The sequence below is a fragment of the Sciurus vulgaris genome, assembly GCF_902686455.1.
Source record: "Sciurus vulgaris genome assembly, chromosome: 16".
Classification (NCBI taxonomy): Eukaryota; Metazoa; Chordata; class Mammalia; order Rodentia; family Sciuridae; genus Sciurus; species Sciurus vulgaris.
In genome coordinates this window covers 44,007,025-44,025,377 of record NC_136477.1, presented here as the reverse complement: position 1 = coordinate 44,025,377, position 18,353 = coordinate 44,007,025, and the positions used below count along the sequence as shown (strand labels likewise).

General features: G+C 33.9%; 1 protein-coding gene across 1 annotated transcript in view; it reads left to right on the top strand.

Annotated features, from left to right (window-relative positions):
- KCNH8 (potassium voltage-gated channel subfamily H member 8) overlaps window positions 1–18,353 on the top strand; it is a 401,588-nt gene that overhangs the window by 277,507 nt on the left and 105,728 nt on the right. The window contains exon 7 of the mRNA XM_079115168.1: window positions 1,697–1,904. Coding sequence (XP_078971294.1) covers window positions 1,697–1,904 — 208 coding nt within the window. The remainder of the gene's footprint in view (window positions 1–1,696; window positions 1,905–18,353) is intronic.

Genomic DNA, 18,353 nt, shown 5'->3' with positions numbered 1-18,353 from the left:
CTTTGTCCATAATTGCTCATGGCAATTGTTTTAAATACAGCTCACACATTTCTTTATTGAAACTTACTGTGTTTATGTCACTGTGAAAAGCAATATGAGAGAAAAAATTATGAATTAGACATGGAAAGTGTGAAAGAGTGGGAAAGGAAAAGGTATGAATCCCAGTTTTATCACTTGCCATCTGAGAGCCTTTCTTGGGGAAGTTAACATCAAATTAGGACTAAAATGAAATGTTAAAAATTCCTACATTTTTTTGAGCAACTAACAAGGTAAAAAATTCTTTTTTTTTTCCAATTTACAATTAATATTTTATTCTTTATTTTACACATCAATATTTTACAGAAGAGAAGAACCCCTTAATAAGTTCAATTACTTAAATGTCTTCTGATTCTTTTCAACAGATGCATGCAATTTTATACTAATATAATCAGTAAATATAGGTTATGTTCTAATTAACATTTTTTGATTCTCAGTTTCACATAGAAGTTTACATATATCAATATTAATTAATGGCTATATGTTTATGATAGCAACAGCAACACACCAAAATTTATCCATTCCTCAATTAATAGGCTTTTTTTTAAAATTTGTATGAAAGGAAAAAATAAATAAATTTGTATAAAAGGAACTGCTACAGGTAACTTTTTTTCTTTAAAATATTTTCCCAGGCATACATTTGCTACTCAAAATGATTTAGTATGTTAAAAAAATCAGTTACAGAAGTCTCTAACAACATAAAATTTCTATCAAATGCTTTCTCAATGTCTGACATAGAGTTGGCCTCCACCATCCTGCCAGTTTTTCTTCTCTCACCTTTCCCTTATCCCCAATTGACAGCAAGAAGGTATTATACACACTTGATAAAAGGGAAATAGCTATTTATAAGGTGTTTTGAGGAATGCAGCTATCTATAAATGGCTTATAATTCTTGACAAATTCAGAATAGCATCCCAAAAGTAACAAGAGTATTTTTTTGGATTACATATTTACATTTAAGTTGATTATATTTGTTTCTGTCTTTAATTAAAAACCAAAATTCACATGTATAGCAAGGCATTGATTCTGACAGTAGCAAGTATAATTGTTTTGAAATGTACCAGCAAAATAAGCAGGCTGCCTCATCTGAACACCCAAGCTCATGTTCCTTGTCTTTGCAAATAACTGCTATTCTCATATAAGGGGAGCACCACATTCTTCCCTGAAGCATTCCATTTCTGGTCAGAGAAAATGAGGAGACTTTATCAATATCATGTGTTCAGATGATTTTCTTTCTGAACTTCTGTTCCAGGTTTCATTTCACCTATGAAATTGTCCACATCTATATCTACCTATCAAATAAACTCCACTCCAGCAATGCCTAAGTGACAAAGTAGAGATTACGAAATCTTAGCATGTTACCACCTAGCTTTCTACCAGCTCAAGAAATGACAGATGAGAACCTGCTGTAATGGAGGAGAATGTAAACCTTAACATAGAAGAATAACAATTCATAAAAATGACTATAGAAAATGAACCCCACTATTACATATAACTGTGATCTACTAATTTAAAAAAAAAAAAATCTTAAACAACCATAGAAACAAATCTGATTATACTTAACTTCGAGAACTTTCCAGGATGACTGTAAGTTAGAGTAAATGTCATGGCATGAATTTAACCTATGGGCCAAGTTGTACTGCTCTGTCTTCTACTACAGGTGTCTCTCGTGCATCTCTTAAAGACCGTGCGGCTGCTGCGTCTTCTGCGTCTCCTGCAGAAGCTGGACCGTTATTCCCAACATAGCACAATCGTCCTGACTCTGCTCATGTCCATGTTTGCGCTCCTTGCACACTGGATGGCTTGTATCTGGTATGTCATTGGAAAAATGGAGAGGGAAGACAACAGCCTTCTGAAGTGGGAAGTTGGTAAGGGCTTACATTTGTCACATTTTCCATTTTTAATTTGAAAATGAAGGTTGTCCAGAATTTGGAGGAGGTGAAAGATGAGTTTATAAATATATTCTTTCTTCCTGCCAATTTGTTTCTCTGTCTCTTTTTGTCGCTCTTTCTCTATTCAAAATACAAGTGATTTCTTTCAAAAATGTTTTCTGGAACAACCTTGTGTCTTGTTGTTGTTGTTTCAGAAAATTAACAGGTTAAACTTTACAGATACAAGTAACTTTCAAAGATCAGAAAGGCTGTAGAAGTGTTTAGATAAATAATGTGGGATTTTATCTTGACAAGTTAGTAACAGTAAATCACTGGGCAACTGGTCTATGACTGCTCTCTGTAATACTTTAAATCATAATAATCACTTATACATGAGGTTCTGTGTTAATAGAAACATACCCCTTAAATTAATGGGAAGATAGTCCCTTTTAAAAAGAGAGAACTCTTATAATGGTACACTCTTTCACATTTAGCACTATGAGAATCTGTGATTGTAGAAAGGACTAGATATTTACAAATATCATTTATAAAAATTTTGTATTCCCATAATACTTAAAATTTTGAGAAAGACTTTCCAATGATTACATAAGTCTGCATAAATGAATCTGAAATACTAAGCACATAGACACATTTTTAAACTCATGGTAACCACAGGAAATTTATAGAAAATAAAAATTCACAAGACCGTAACCTTCTATCCTAAAATATCTACATTCTTTTCACAGTCATACCCTTTAAAGAACTGTCCCTATGTAGGAATTGTTTTTCTTAATCTGACATTTAATCAAAGGAATCTGTTTCTTAGTTGACTAGAAAATCCTGCCCTCATCATCTCCATCAAAAATCAATCCTAAACTCTTGAAAGAAACTCAGACCTTTGCACAGTGATGAAGCCCCAGGGGACTCCCAAGAAAGAAAAATGCCCCAACTTTTCCTGCCAAGCACTTAGGGGCAGGATGCATTTGGAACATCCCGTGTTGGCTCCTAAATGCCACTCTCTCACCATAGGACATACACAAAGCCTTCAAAGGGCATCACTGGAGAATGAGATGGAGCTTTTAAGAAAGCAGGTTTGAGAAAGTGAACCTCCTGCCCAGTTTCTTTAAAAAAAAAAAAAAATGCTTCTACATATCCTAACTTTATTTTTGAATTGCAAAAGTGATGTGTTCTCATCATTTTCCTCGCAGAATGGTTTTCTCATGTTCCTCATCAAAGCATGTTTTCTATGCCTTGCTATGGATCTCAATTCTCAGCAACCAAGGAAAGAGATTCATAAATTGGCAGAGTGAAAGCAAAAGCATCCTAGATAAAAATGAGACCCAATGAGAGGAGAGAGTTGGTTAAAAAGGGTATCAAGTTAATTTGATTAAAACATTTGCCTTCATCATCTACTTTAGCCTTGTCCTAATAGTATTCAATGAATTACAGCATTAGCTCTCTGCCCTCTGTTTGGAATCCATATTAACATTCTGAATTGTGGTCAGCACCTGATTCCCTTTTAGACGTGACCTAATTTCCTTCAGGCCCCAGACCTATACATTCATATTAATTTGTAAGTCTTGTCTAGTCTGAGAGTCTCCAGATGGGGAAGCTCAGCTTATTCACGCTCTCAAATTTAGTTATATGAGGAAAGCTTTTTGTTTCATTTCCAACATGTCAGTCCTGCCACAGATGTACAATCTAGCTGTTGTTTGTCTTCCCACAAACATGCAGAGTTATTTATTTTCCAAGAAAAAGAACCAATAACCTAAACTGCCTCTGTATTACCCACTTCCTTGGGCCTGGTGTTATGGTTTCATGTGATGAACGAGAAGTTGTAAGCTGCAACTCCAGACAGCTTTGGCATGATGTGATGGTGCGAAGAGCTTTGGGCTGGAGGCAATGGGCCTCTTCGGTCATCATGGCTCTATCACTAACCAACTGTAAGATTTCAATCATTTTGCTCACCAGTCCGTGCCTCATGTACAACATGAGAAAGCTCACCACACAACTCAAAAGTCTGTATTTGGTTCCATGATTTATGATTCTGTCATGGAAAAACAAACTGAACATTATTTGCTTCATGTACATGTGTATGTACATGTATATATGAATAATAAGAATATATGCATAAACTTATTATAGCTCAATATCTACATAAATCATCAATTGCAGCCGTCCAATATCAGTTTGAGGGTACGTCCAGAAATACATCCTAAAACTACAGCATGTCAGAAGCTAATATATTCTAATCAGTTATGATAAAAATTACTGAACATTTATCTTTAGAGAGTTAGATTTCCTGGTCCAAATACCTTGTAGGATATGATTAGGAAGGCAGTATGCTTAGTTGTCCATAAATATTGTATTTATAGACTTGAACAAGCACTGTACCTTCCTATAAAAATTACTCCTATCATTTGTTCACTGAAAACATTTTCCAACTGAGATTTTTATACAAATTAAATAATCATCACCATCTCCGTCTGGTTTTATAAAGAAGTGGCTGAAAACCTAGGTCCATTTAGTTCTTACTATGTAATTTCTTCACCAATGGTAAGTGTTATCTTTTTTGGTTCAATTACCATAAATTGAAAAATTTATCACACAAATAAAATCCACTTAAAGAATACATTGTTCTCTATTTTTGTGGCTAACATATAGAATCAATTCATCTTCCTGGAGGTAAAATTCCTTTCTAATCCTTGTTATTTGCCCTGAAATGATTTTGTTCTTTTGTTCTTGGCAGACCCTCTAATTACAGCTAGAGGGTATTTCAGTATTTTATGCTAGATAAAATCAGTGTTAATCTTTAAAAGGTGTTCAATGTCACTTCTTAATAAAATATCTATTTTTGGAAGGAAAAATTTATTATTTGTGAACTTGCTATATCAGAAGCTGGTTATGAAGTGATTGGCCTGCTGTTGTCTTTTACTTCATATTTTAATGTATTTTGACATTATAATTTAAGAAATTTTGAAGTTTGGATTATTGTTTCATGTAATTTTAGATCTAGGAGAACCTTAGGCAAGCTCTTTGACTTTATGAGGAGAAATGTGGCTATAGGTTGTACAGATTTCATGAAGGGAAGGGTTGGTTTATTGTGTCCACTGCTGTTTCTCAGTGGGGTGCAGCTCCAGGAACATGCCAAGTATACCCACAAAAGTGTTGAATGAGTCAATGTTCAAGGGCATTCAATTACTAAATGAGAGTCATGGTACAAGGATGTACATTCCCTTTTTTTCTAGAAATCTAAGCATCCTGAATATTATGAAATTGTAGAGAATGGCTATTTAGCAAACTCTTTCTGGCTAGGGAAATTTAGAAGATTTAAGAACAGAGGGATCACTTAAAATTTGGTCATTTAAAAGAATGTTTTTATACATGCCCATTAAATACTTAGCCCTGTGCTAGGCACTGGAGATTGAACCCAAGGCCTTATGCTTGCAAGGCAGGAACTCTACCAACTGAGCTATCTCCCCAGCCCCCAAATAGTATATTTAATATCATGGAGCTTAAATCCTAATGGAGAAAACAAACAAAAAAATTCAAAGGGTGTATTACAGTGATACATCCCATAAGAGGAATATGCAGAGAGAGGTGACAACTGATTCTAATTATACTATTAGCCTAGACTTCCCAGGGATGGCCTGAGTTTTAAAGGATGAATAGGTCTTTGTTTGTGCATATGTGGAGAAAAGGGCATTTGTGATGGCAGGGATATGTTTGTATTAAACAGTTCACTAGAATTGACATAAAGAATGAGTGAGGGGTGGAATTAAGGTAATAAGTCTAAAGAGACTGGTAAGCAGGCAGGGACCAGATCCTTTAAAGACTGCCACACTTTAGAGCTAGTACTTCATTCTAAGCTACAGAGAGACATGAAGTCCTCTTACAAGGAGAAATTCTTCAAATATAGAATACCAAGAAACAGAGAGATGGTTCACTGTGCTCCATCTTCAATATCTGTAAAATGGGCAATAGTAATTGTGCCAACCTCTTTGGGGTTGCCAATATTAATTTACACAACATATATGAAGCATTTAGCATTGTCCTTGGCACCTTATCACTGCTCAATAAATATCAGCTATCATGACTATCATAATTTTATTATGACAATTATTTCTCATGAAAGAAATTAGCATAAGCTGTGATTAATGAATACATATATGGGAAGGTGACCTAGAACTTGCTTAAAACATGTTGCCTTCTGGGTTTATTTGTAGTGCCAGAGTGAATATTATGTACTTTTTCATGTTTCCTAAAATTTTCTATTTGATAAACAATTGGCAAAAGTAAGTAATTTTTACGTAGACTCACAACTGCACACTTCTAGGAAATTTCCTTTTCAAGGCCAGTACCAGAGATAGGTCCCACATCCACCTTACAAGCTTGTTGGGATTCACTAAATTTTTATGGAATTTGGATATAGTGCTTCAAGGGTAAGATTTAACACTGTATTAGAGACATATCACCACTGAATCAGAGTTCTTTTTAAATTTAATTTTCATTTTGACTGCAAAGGAATGTTTCAAATGATCCCCTTTTTTTGGGGGGGGGGGCTTTATTTGTGTGTTTGTTTTCAATGAGAAGACTTAAATGAAATTATATATGTGTACAAAGGGCTGGAATATAGCTGAGTGGTGTGGTACTTTCCTAGCTTGCTCAAGGCCCTGGGTTCTATCCCTGGCACTACCAAAAAATCTTTTAAAAAAACATGTAAGAAGTCCTCAGACCTCATATTTGTATATCTGTGAAGTGGGTGTGGTAGCACAGACCCATGCAGGTACTGCCCTTGCATAGTGTCTCCTGCATAGGATGTTCTTGTCACTGGTAACTACCTCCCTAACTACCACTGCACCACCATCTCTGCTCCTACCAGCTATTGAGGACATCTTCAAACTCCAGCTACTTGCTCACACTTAAATATCATTGAACAGTGTAGAAAAGAAATAGCAATGCTATTGAAGTCTTATGAAGAGGTGATATTTCTATATTGGTCATTTTTCTTGATTGCAATCAGAAACAAAAAGGGAATTTATTAATAGGAGCTGCAGACTCAGAATTAGGTCATAGAACAAGTCTCAGGAAAGGAGACATAGGCAGCTATAGTGCAAGAAGGTCAGTTGCTGACATTTTCTGAGAATGGCCTGAACACCTTTGTGTCTTTGTAGATCCTATGAAGGAATCTTAACCTCCACTTCTTCACAGTCCCTGCAGGGACAATGCAATTGACCAAGCTTAAGTCACATGCTCATGACTATACACAGTGGAGAAGCTCCCCTTCAAATAGGAGATTAGCCAACCAACCAAATGTCAATATCCACAATAATGTCTTTACCCTTATTCTCAAAAAATGCTGACTGAGGGTACAGCTGGGGGTAGAGCACTTGCCTAGCATGCACAAAGTACTGGTTCATAATCCCCAGCATCACCAAAAGGAAAAAAATTTAAAATGAAGTGAAGTTCATAAAACACTTATTAAAATACTTCTATGAATCATCACACCCTTCAAAGACATCATCACGTCAAATGGAATTGGCTGAAATATGGGGAAGCAGTCCGGTAGTCACTCTAGCACAGTCTACTCCCTATGTAATAAGCATACCTGAGTATTTCCTCAACTAAACTGTATCTTTGTCAATAACTCTATTTTGCACTAAAATGTTACCTTATATTCATTTTCAAAAGTAACTCCATTTCTAAGGCGATGACAGGCTGAACTTTAAAATAAATGATCTACTTCAAATGTTAGTGGCTGATAATTCAAAAAAGCCCTTTTATCTCTTAATTCTTAGGTTGGAGTAGACTTATACATTGTAGATCCCTAAAAGTGCATCTGTATCAATGACCAAATAACAAACATACAAAAACAAAACACCAACAAAGACTAAGAATCTAGAAATATGAAAAATGATTAAGTCAAACAGCATTTAAATTTTTTAACCTGTTTTTTTAGATATTGATAGACTTTTTTCTGAGAATCAAACCCAGTGCCTCACACATAGTAGGCAAGTGCCTTACCTCTGAGCTGCAACCCCAACGTCAGCATTTTAAATTTTTCATTGAAAATTTTATTCCTAAATCTCCTGATCCTCCTTGGCTCATAAAAGTTGATTGATGCGAAGAACTCTGTAGTGTTTATAAGCCTCATATAAGGAGAAAAAATTTACCTGGCTTGTGATATTGTGAGCTGATTACTTTAATAACTGAATCAAATTTTCCTAAAAAGTACAGAACTAACACTCTGCTTTTCAGGTTTTTTATAAGGGATTATAAAAACTTTTTGAGATAACCCCTACCTGTCGATTCACATTCTTGGAAATACATGAAATAAAGAAAGGGAGCATACTAAAATATAAAGCTCCCAACCATTAAGATGGTCACTATTGAAGAACTCCTGGATTTAACTTTTTTAAAGTAGGACCTTGAATTTAATGTGTACTGGAGTCACCCGAGGATCTCTGTAAAACACAAATTCTAATTCAGTAAGTCCCAGATGAAGCCCAAATCCTGTCTTTTCTGTCATCTCCTGGGGGATCTCTGTGTTCCCATTTGCCCTCACCACACTGGAAGTGGCAAAGTTTTAGAAAGTCTCAGGTCTCTGGTGAAGAGCTGTACTCTCAGTGATAAAAAGTCCTAACCAGCAAGAGTTTGGTGCTTTTTCACTACCTTATCCTTTTTCTGATCCAGGGCATGTCTGCAAATTTATTTGGACATAGCTTATCCCTAATGGACCAGTGAAGTCCACTGAAGAGTAATTAACCTTAATGCTGAATCAATACAGTACAACCTTTTAAATGTCTTCCTCAGAAGCCATCTGTGTTATTGTTGGTTCTGGCAAACCAAAATCAAATACTATCCATTTTAAAGGAGTTGCCAATACTCTATTCTACTTTGAGAAAAGGCTCCAAGAAACCAGAAAACATTTCTATTTTTAGGAGCAAAAATTTTACTCTTTTGCTATAAAGAGCAGATGTTCATTTTGAAAGCTCAGACTTGCTTTATATTTTGAAAATGGCAATACACCTTGCTTATAGTAAAAGTTGGGGAAATATGTATGAATTTTCTTTATAAAATTGAATTATGTCTGCAAGTCTGATCATGTGTTTAAAAATTATTTGACCATTTAGAGAGTGAAGAATACAAAAATAAGCTTTTAATTGCATAATGTTCTCCATCCTTTAAACGGGAACATCTAGGTTTCAGGTAGCAGATGGGGAGTTCACAGGATTTCAAGTTGCCAAGGCTGGTTGGAGAGGAGGCAGGAAACATAGAAGCTACAGTATGCTCAGAATAGTTGCTCCAAAGTTTCCAAATGTGCTCCACACTGTAGACCAAACACTTCAAACAACAAAGGATCTACTGTCATTGAGAAATGCAGCTCACTCCACCCCTGTACTTAAGGACTGACCAGGTATATTAGTATAAGGTATATAGTGTGGGCCCCTAGAAATCCTGAGGAAACCAATTAAGCTTTCTTAACCCAAATGTTGTATAAGTGTATTTTGCCTCATAATCCTTCCCTTTTTTGTACACATTATGAATGTTCTGTTAACATGCTATGAATTTGGAGTTTTAAAAAGCACACTTTAGGGAAAGTTGCTATACTCAATATCATAATAGGGAGAATAATAATGGTTTCAGTGTTTTTAAAATATAGAACACCACAAGTACCATCTCACAACAAATCTTTAAGAACAGGGAAAGAGGTTATTCTCAACTATAAAATGGAGATAATGAAAAATACCTAAGTGGAGAGTCATTGATTAACTTACATAAGTAATGTATATGGAAGTAGTTTTGCAAGTTGAAAAGTACTATAGAATTATGACTTGTTGTGTTGTGTTACAGTTAGTAATAGACACACAATATAAACATATGTATGTGTGTAAGTGCATTTATCCCTCTCTCTTCCTCTGAAGACAAAGACATCTACTTATTTACTATACTCTGTGCCCCAAGCTCGTGTCTTTGTGTTCTCCCCATGATAGTGATCATAGTGTGCACAGAGAGTTCACACATAATTCATATATTTAACGGATTGAATATAGGAATAAATGGTGGGTTAGCCCTCTGTACCCTATCAACAGGTCATTCCCCCCACATAAAAAATGAAGTTCTAAAATTAGTGGTTCTTCAGTGTTTGGAAGTAAGTTGTTCTGTTTCTATGTCTTCATAGTATCTTACCACTGATACTATTAAAGAATAACATACTCATGACTCATTTGGTTAAAATGAGAACTGCCATGAAGTATAGATAATAATGTTATAGGAGACCAAAAATCAGGATTGGGTTTCTATTGAATAGTCTATTTCTTTGGTAGATTTTTGCTATCTGAATACAGAATTCCCTCAGTAGCCAGATCACGCTTGAGGTAGAACTGTTTTCTTTCTTTCTTAAAAGACTGTGTAATACCTGACACTGCTAAGTATAAAAGCACTACTAAGTGTTCATAAGTGCCACAAACTAAGTCATGTTCGGTTTGTGATTCATAAAACACTGTATAGCCTGGCATGGTGGTTCACGCCTGTAATCCCAGTGGCTCAGGAGGGTGAGTCAGGAGGATCAAGAGTTCAAAGCCAGCCTCAGCAAAACCAAGCAACTCAGCGAGACCCTGTCTCTAAATAAAATACAAAATAGGGCCAGGGATGTGGTTCAGTGGTTGAGTGCCCCTGAGTTCAATCCCTGTTACCAAAAATAAAAATAATAATAATACATTATCTAAGTGTAGCATTACCTAAATGGCTCCTGCTCTTCATCTCTGACCTTTTACAAAATAATCAACTTGCAATCCATAGTCTATTTATTCCTAAGATTTTCTGAAAAATCTCATGAAAACAACTGCTTGCTTTCTGTTTTTCCCCTCTTAAATTAGCTATTTCTTGTTTTTCATTTGCTAATGGTAAATTTATATACATACGTTTATATGTATATGTATCATTTTTCTGTTCATGATATTACTAAATAAAAAATTTTAGCTATTATACCAATCAAGGAAGAATACACTGAAAACTCATAAATCAGTATAATTTTATTGTGAAAATTAATTATTACATTAATAAGGCTATGGGCATTGACTGCAGGTGTAAATATTAAGTATCAGTTGAGTCTAAGCCCTTGAGTTAAAGGTGAAGTGTGAAATTTCAAATTGCTTATAGGACAGCACAATTTTTGAACACTAAAATTTTTTTAGATGTTGATAGACCTTTATTTTATTCATTTATTTACATGTGGTGCTGAGAATCAAATCCAGTGCCTCACACATGCTAGGCAAGCGCTCTGCCACTGAGCCCCAACTCCAGCCCCCTAAAAGTTTTTTAACCAAAACACAAAGTTAGACAAATTTTTGATGATGGAAATCAAAGCAGGAGTCACATGTCATTTTCCTGAGGATAAAAGATTTGGAGCAGCTAATACTTGATGTTGAAGGCTAATTATTATTCTCTAATGATGGCGTGTTCATGTGAACTTTGCTATAGTACCTATAAGATTAAAATCCTTATGCTATCTTTCATGTTATGCCTCCCACAACAATACATTGTCAATTTTACAGGTCTTATTCATAATTTAGTATCTTGGGATTTGTACAATGTTGCAGTGAATCCACTGCTGTTAAAGCATTAACAAATTCTTAATATGTTGTAGCATTGATGAAAGAGAATTATATGTATTAGTGTCAGCCTTGTAGGATTTTTAATTTCACCTGGAATACAATAAAGAGCTGATAATTTCACTCCCTCATCACCCCTATCCCATTCCCTTTTTTCTGTGCTTCCCAACTGAACAAGGTTTCAAACATGGTTCCATCTTCTAGCTGGAGATAATTTGGGTTGCTGCTACTTACAGTTCTTACTAGATCCAGAATCCAAGGAACTGTTGCCTTGTCTCATGTTGGTCTTTCTATCCTTGGGGAATATACTTGTCTCTTAAACATCTGGGACCCTGCTGTGGACCTAGACTTGGAAGAGAGTCTCCTTTGAGTGTTTTCTCCAGAGTCTTGGAGATTTTTTAATGCTTTTATTATAGTTATACACAGTATTGGGGTTCATTTTGACATAATAATGCATGCATGGAATATAATTTGCCCTTCTTCATTCCCCTGACTTCCTCATTCCCTTCCCCTCTTCCCTTTCCTCAACACTACTGGTCTTCTATTTAGTTATAATTTTTTTTAAATTAGTGCCTTATAGATACATAAAGGTGGAATTCACTATGATATTTGATATTTTCACATATGTACATAGGATAATTTGTTCAATTTCATTCTATCATTCCTCCATTTTCCCATCCCTCCTCCTTCCTTTCCAATCTCCTTCCTGTGTTCCACTGACATCCCTTCTATTTTCATGGAACCCTCCCCTCACTTTCTTTCCTTATTTTGGATAGCTCCCACGTATGAAAGAAAACACTGGGACTTTCTGAGTCTGGATTGTTTCGGACAAAATCAACATACATAAATCAGAGGACTTCCTATCCCCTATCCCATTCACAATAATCTCAAAAAAAAAAAAAAAAAACACTCAAGAGTCTTGGCTTTGAAATGATTCTTGACCATTCTTTGACTTGCTATGCTCCTCCTATGACTTTAATCTGGAAATCTTACCCACCCCTGACCTCTTTCTACCTATTGGTTTTTTCCTGAGTCATTCCTAAGGCTGCTAAGATGGTGGATGGTAATATGCTTCTGGTTTGGGCAATGTTGTCTACTTCTATTTCTGAATGAGTTCTAAGTTAAAGGTATATAAAACAGGAAACACTAATTTTAGGGTAATCCCAAAGATAATGTGAGATAATGTGAACATTCAAAGAAGAAGAAAATGAAGTTTTATTTTTGGTCAAGGGGAATATGATCTAGCTGAGTTGAGGCTTTCATCTAATCTAGTTGGTTATTAATTAATTAATTAATTTTCTAAATGCTCAGCCAATTTCCCAGAATCATTTATTGAATAATCCATTTATGCCTACTAATTAAATATGGCATTTTAATTATACTTAATTGTGACTTATGACTGTGTACCTATGCCTGTTACTAGGTTTCATTTTTCTTTCATTGACAGCTAATTTTACACCAATACTTCAGAGTTTTCATTATTGTGTTTTTTAAAACTTGGTACAGCATGTGGAATAGGAACCATCCTAGCCTATTTACTCGCAAATCAATATTAGAAAAAAATTACCACCTTCAAAATTCAAATGACATTTTAGTGGGAGTTAATTTTAGAAATTAAATTGGTAAAATTAATTATTTTATAACATTGAGATATTTTGCCAGTCAAGGTCATGGTATTTAATCTCCATTTATTTAAAATATTCTTCTATATAATTAAGTGAAATTATGTAATTTCCTTGACACAAGTTGCATATATTTTTATTAAGTTTATTTCTAAGTATTATACATTTTTGTGCTGCTGTGAATGGAATCCATTTTCATTAATTTTGTTCCAATCACTTCTGCATAAGAAAATTAGTGACTTTTAAATGTTTTGCATAAATCTCAATATATATCCAGTAATGTTTAATACATTTAATTAATTTCTTATAGTTTAGAAAGATAATCATATCATCTGCAAATACTAATGAATTTCTCATTGATTTTGAACATACTCTTCTTGACCTATTGGTTTGAGAAAATTATTTATTAAATATCTACTCTAACTTTACTAAGAGATTTTATTGAAAAGGTGTTCTATAAATCACCAACAAGCATTATTATTATTGATACTTGGTGATCCACAGAAATTTAACAAATGATTTTAAAAAACACATTTCATAAAAGGGCAAGTTATGGTGGAACAACTCTTTGTCAGGAGACTGAAAATCCTTTTTATTCTAGCCAAATTCTGCCACCAATGAGTTGTATGGACTAGGCAATTTTATCAATCTATATTTTTTCCAATTATCTGTTTTAAAATGAGATACTTAATGAGTCTGACTCCATCATAATTAACCCTTTTGAAAAATGAATGAAAGCTGTAGATTTTCTCTAATCGCAAATATGTCCATATATAAATAATATTTTGCATGAAATTACAGATAGTTTTTATATTCCATTGTGTTCTTCCATGGAATCCTAGCAACAAAAACAAAACAAAACAAAACCAAATCTTAGGGCTATTTGCTCTCCAAGGTTGTTTACAATTTGATGATTTGTCTACATTACTTTTAAGAAAACTGTCTTGTTCCTGAACATTAGGCGTGTTGAACATATATTACCCTGTAGATTTGTCTCTGGTCATAGTGAAAACTGGTCTGTCTAATTCATTTATTCTTAAGGTTCTGAACCTTTGGAGGGTTTTACATATAGCTATGTACTTCAATTTTATGATATAAACAAGCTCAATAAACAACAGGCAACTTTTCAAAAATGTAATTTCTAACTGAGAGAAAACATTACCACTCTCTCTAGATTGCATGTAGAGGTAATGTGACAGAAATGTTCAGAATTTTGTATTTTAATCTCTAAAGGACAGTCAGAGCAAAGCAGAACACCTAATATTTTAAGACTTCTGGCATTTGGACTGTGTTCCAGTCTGTGATACAATTAAAGGCTGCACAATGTAGCCTTTGATTTCCTGGATTGTGTTTTGATCCCTATACCCAATAACTGTATGGAACTGTGTTCACTTCATTTATTTTTGTTTAAGCTAAGATTAACTCATATTCACAGAATACCAGTGTAAAGAGGTACCCTAGATATCCTATATTCTAAACCTTTCATTTCATTCAATTCCTTGTTTTTGATAAGTCCTCATAATGTTCTGGGTATAATGTGAACTAGGAGTCATGAAATGAAAGGTCTAATCCTGGCCTCCAAGCTCTTCTCTGCAAAATAAAGTGGTTATTATATCAATAAAAATAAAATAAAATAAAATGAGAAAAATAAAAATAAATAAATGAGGTGGTCAGAACAAAAGGTCTCCAAGATCAACTTCTCTTATTTTCCTTTAGTAGAATTATTCTACTCTCAAATACTTATAATGAGAAATACATATTTCTGTTTCCTAAAATCTATGAAATGACCTTCATGACTTCTGGTCATTGTTCTGAAGAAGTGGATTTGACCCTGATACCTCTCTTTTAAATTTCTTTTTTAGTCTATATGTTCTTTTCTTCAAGTCCAAATATGATATTTTTTTTAATTCCTAGCATTGAAAAGTAAAGATCATGTATGCAAGATATAACTGAAAATAATACATGGTTTCAATGGAAAAATATTAGGACATCAATGTTTTTCTTAAGTTAGTATCTTTCTTTCTTTACCTATTTCCCTCCACTAAACTTAAAAACATTGGAACCAACTAAGAGTTCATCTGAATAGCAACTCTTGATGTGGCCTCTCCCATCTACCCACTAAAATAATATGGAATCTAGGATAAAAACAAAATGTCACATCCTCACCATAGTAAGAAATTCAGATCAACTCTTAACCTACTATTCAAAATTAGAAGAATTTCTAATAAAAACCGGGTAAATAGGATTGGATTTTTTTTTTTTTTTTTTTTTTTTTTTTTTGGTATCAGGGATTGAATCTAGATGCACTCAACTACTGAGCCCCATCCCCAGTTCGTTTTAATATTTTGTTTAGAGACAGGGTCTTACTAAGTTGCTTAGGGTCTCACTAAATTGCTGAGACTTTGAACTCATGATCCTCCTGCCTCAGTCTCCTGAGCAACTGGGATTACAAGCATGAGCACTCGACAGGATTGGATTTTTAAAATGTAATCAATAAACAACTTGAGTTTTTGAGACACCTCTACTAATAGGAAACACTTCATTCTGTACTCACACTCTGCCCTCTGATTCAGAGCCACAGTCTCCAAGAAAATTGGACAAAGTCCCTGTCTTGTATAGACCTTACTTCAAATGTCTCCACCATTTCCAGTAGACTTCCTCATTCTGTCCAGTAATCAGAGGAACATTAACAGGTACAACATTTTCCAACTTTGTGTTGGGGGCAGGGAAAGGATGCACTAAAATGAAAAGCCATCCATGTTGATTGATAAATAAAAACCCATGGAGTAGATGGAATTTTGAAAAATTACAAGGCTTTACCAAATAGAATTTAAAATAGGACACATGATTTATAGAACATCTTATAAACTACTGTATAAACCACAGAATATATAGAAAAAAACAGGAAAAAAGGAAATATCAAAAAACACAAATGTATGAAATAAGGGACCATTAAACATCATGATTTTAAGGAATATTTAATGACAAAAAGAAGCTCAACTTATTTCAAGTACAGAACTCAGGAGACATTTCAATTTAGTATATGATTCACTCTTGGGATAAAAAGGAAATACATACACATACACACACACAAAAGACTAAAAATAAATTCATTGAAAGAACTAGAAATAAATTCGGTAAGTAGTCAAATGACTTATAAATTTCTTTACATTAAAAATATAGTATTTTGGCAGGTGCCTTGGTGCATGCCTGTAATCCCAGAGGCCTGGGAAGCTGAAGCAGGAGGATCTCGTGTTCAAAACCAGCCTCAGCAAAAGCAAGGCACTAAGCAACTCAATGAGACCCTATCTCTAAATACAATACAAAATAGGACTGGGGATGGGACTTAGTGGTCGAGTGTCCCTGAGTTTAATCCCCAATACCCCCCAGAAAAAAATATTTTGCTTGAATTTGTTGAAAATAAACTGTGCATGGTTTCAGTGTTGTAATATATTCATTATTTAACCATATCCTGATTACAAACTCATGAGTCAGATCATTTCAACCATTTTATAAAAACCTAAAACTTGAAAAGTTTGAGATTTCTTCTCTAGAGACATCTTTTTTTTTAAATTGGGAAATTCAAAATAAGTTTAGAACTAATAGAATGGACATAATAGAAGTGAAAAGTTGTACCCCATTTGTGTACAATGAATCAAAATGCATTCTGTAAAAATTTTTAAAAAGAACTAATAGAATGGACACCTCTCAAAAAACATATTTTTTTAACATTTTTCCATTTTACTTAATCTCTATTTTTAGTTTCAGTAAAATAAAGCTTGACATCCACTACCCTTTAATTCTCTTTTGCTCCCTCTCTCTCTCCTTACCATTCTAAATTTGGTACATAATATTTTCTTATATGCTACTTTTACTACACAAATGTATTAGTAAACCAATATATGGTATTATTTTTTCTCATAACTTTTGTATGAGTCATCACAAATAGAAGAAGTAATTGTAATGATCATAATAATATCATAATAATAGCAGACACATGGACTTCCTCAGAGTCAGGCACTACTCTAGCTATTGTAGATGGATTAACTCATTTCATCCTGCAATACTTCTATGAGCCAAATCTTATCATCTCTTTATAGATGAGAAAACTGAGGCAATAAACTGAATAACTTTTCCAAGGTCATATAGATAGTATAACTTGGAGCTGGGATTTTTGTCTTCTTACTTTCTCACTAAATTTTTTAAAAAATATTTATCCACAATAATGATTGTAAATCTTACACATTTCTTAACTGTTTAAAAGAATTCTATTGCACAATAAGTCAATTTACTTAGCCTATTGTTCTCTGAAGGAAAGTTCATTGCTTCGCACTTCTTGATATTACAAGATATGAGTCATGAGCCACCAAATACAAATTTCCCTATGCACACACATGAGAATTTATCTGGATGAGATAGGTACAGGAGTACTTGGGGTTTGTGCCTCTGTGGAGTTTCCGTCTATTACCAAATTTCTCTCTGAAGTAGTTGTGTCAATTTACTAGTTGTTAGTGCCAAATGTATTCCTTCCCAGATCTTTTCCAACAACACAGTTGTTAACCATGTTTTTCAAGATGTGAAATCCTGAAATAGTGCCTAAACCTTCCAATTTCCAATTCCCTGTGTAGGTAGAACATCTTTTCATGTTATTTTGGCCAGTCCTGTTTCTCTTTGATGAATTAAACACTTATTAGTTTGCAAGTTCTTTTCTAAATAATTTACTTAATGCTATGTATTTTTGAATATGGAGTCATTAAAATTATTATTCAAATTATACTAGACTTTGGAAGTTAACTCATTTTTATTGATTTCTAATTATATTCATGCATTATTACAGAATTTGGTCTATAGGATATTGATTCTTCAATATTTGTTGAGTTTCAATTTGTACACATTGTGCAGATGCACACATAATTTCTAGTTCAAAGTTTATATATGTCTATTAGAGCAAGCTTCTGAATTTAGTTATACATGTGATTGATCCTTATTACTATATTTTTCCATCAAATTTAAGAGAAATTCTGTTTGGTTCTTTTTCAGATCTTTTTATTTTCCATCATGTTTAGTCTGTTTTTTGTAATTCTAGTATACCCACTAGATCCAGCTTCTAGATTAATTTAAATATTTAAAACACACTACCTTATTATATTTTCCCATTTTTATTTTATTAATACAAATTCATTGTGTACTAATGTTCTATTCTGCTAACT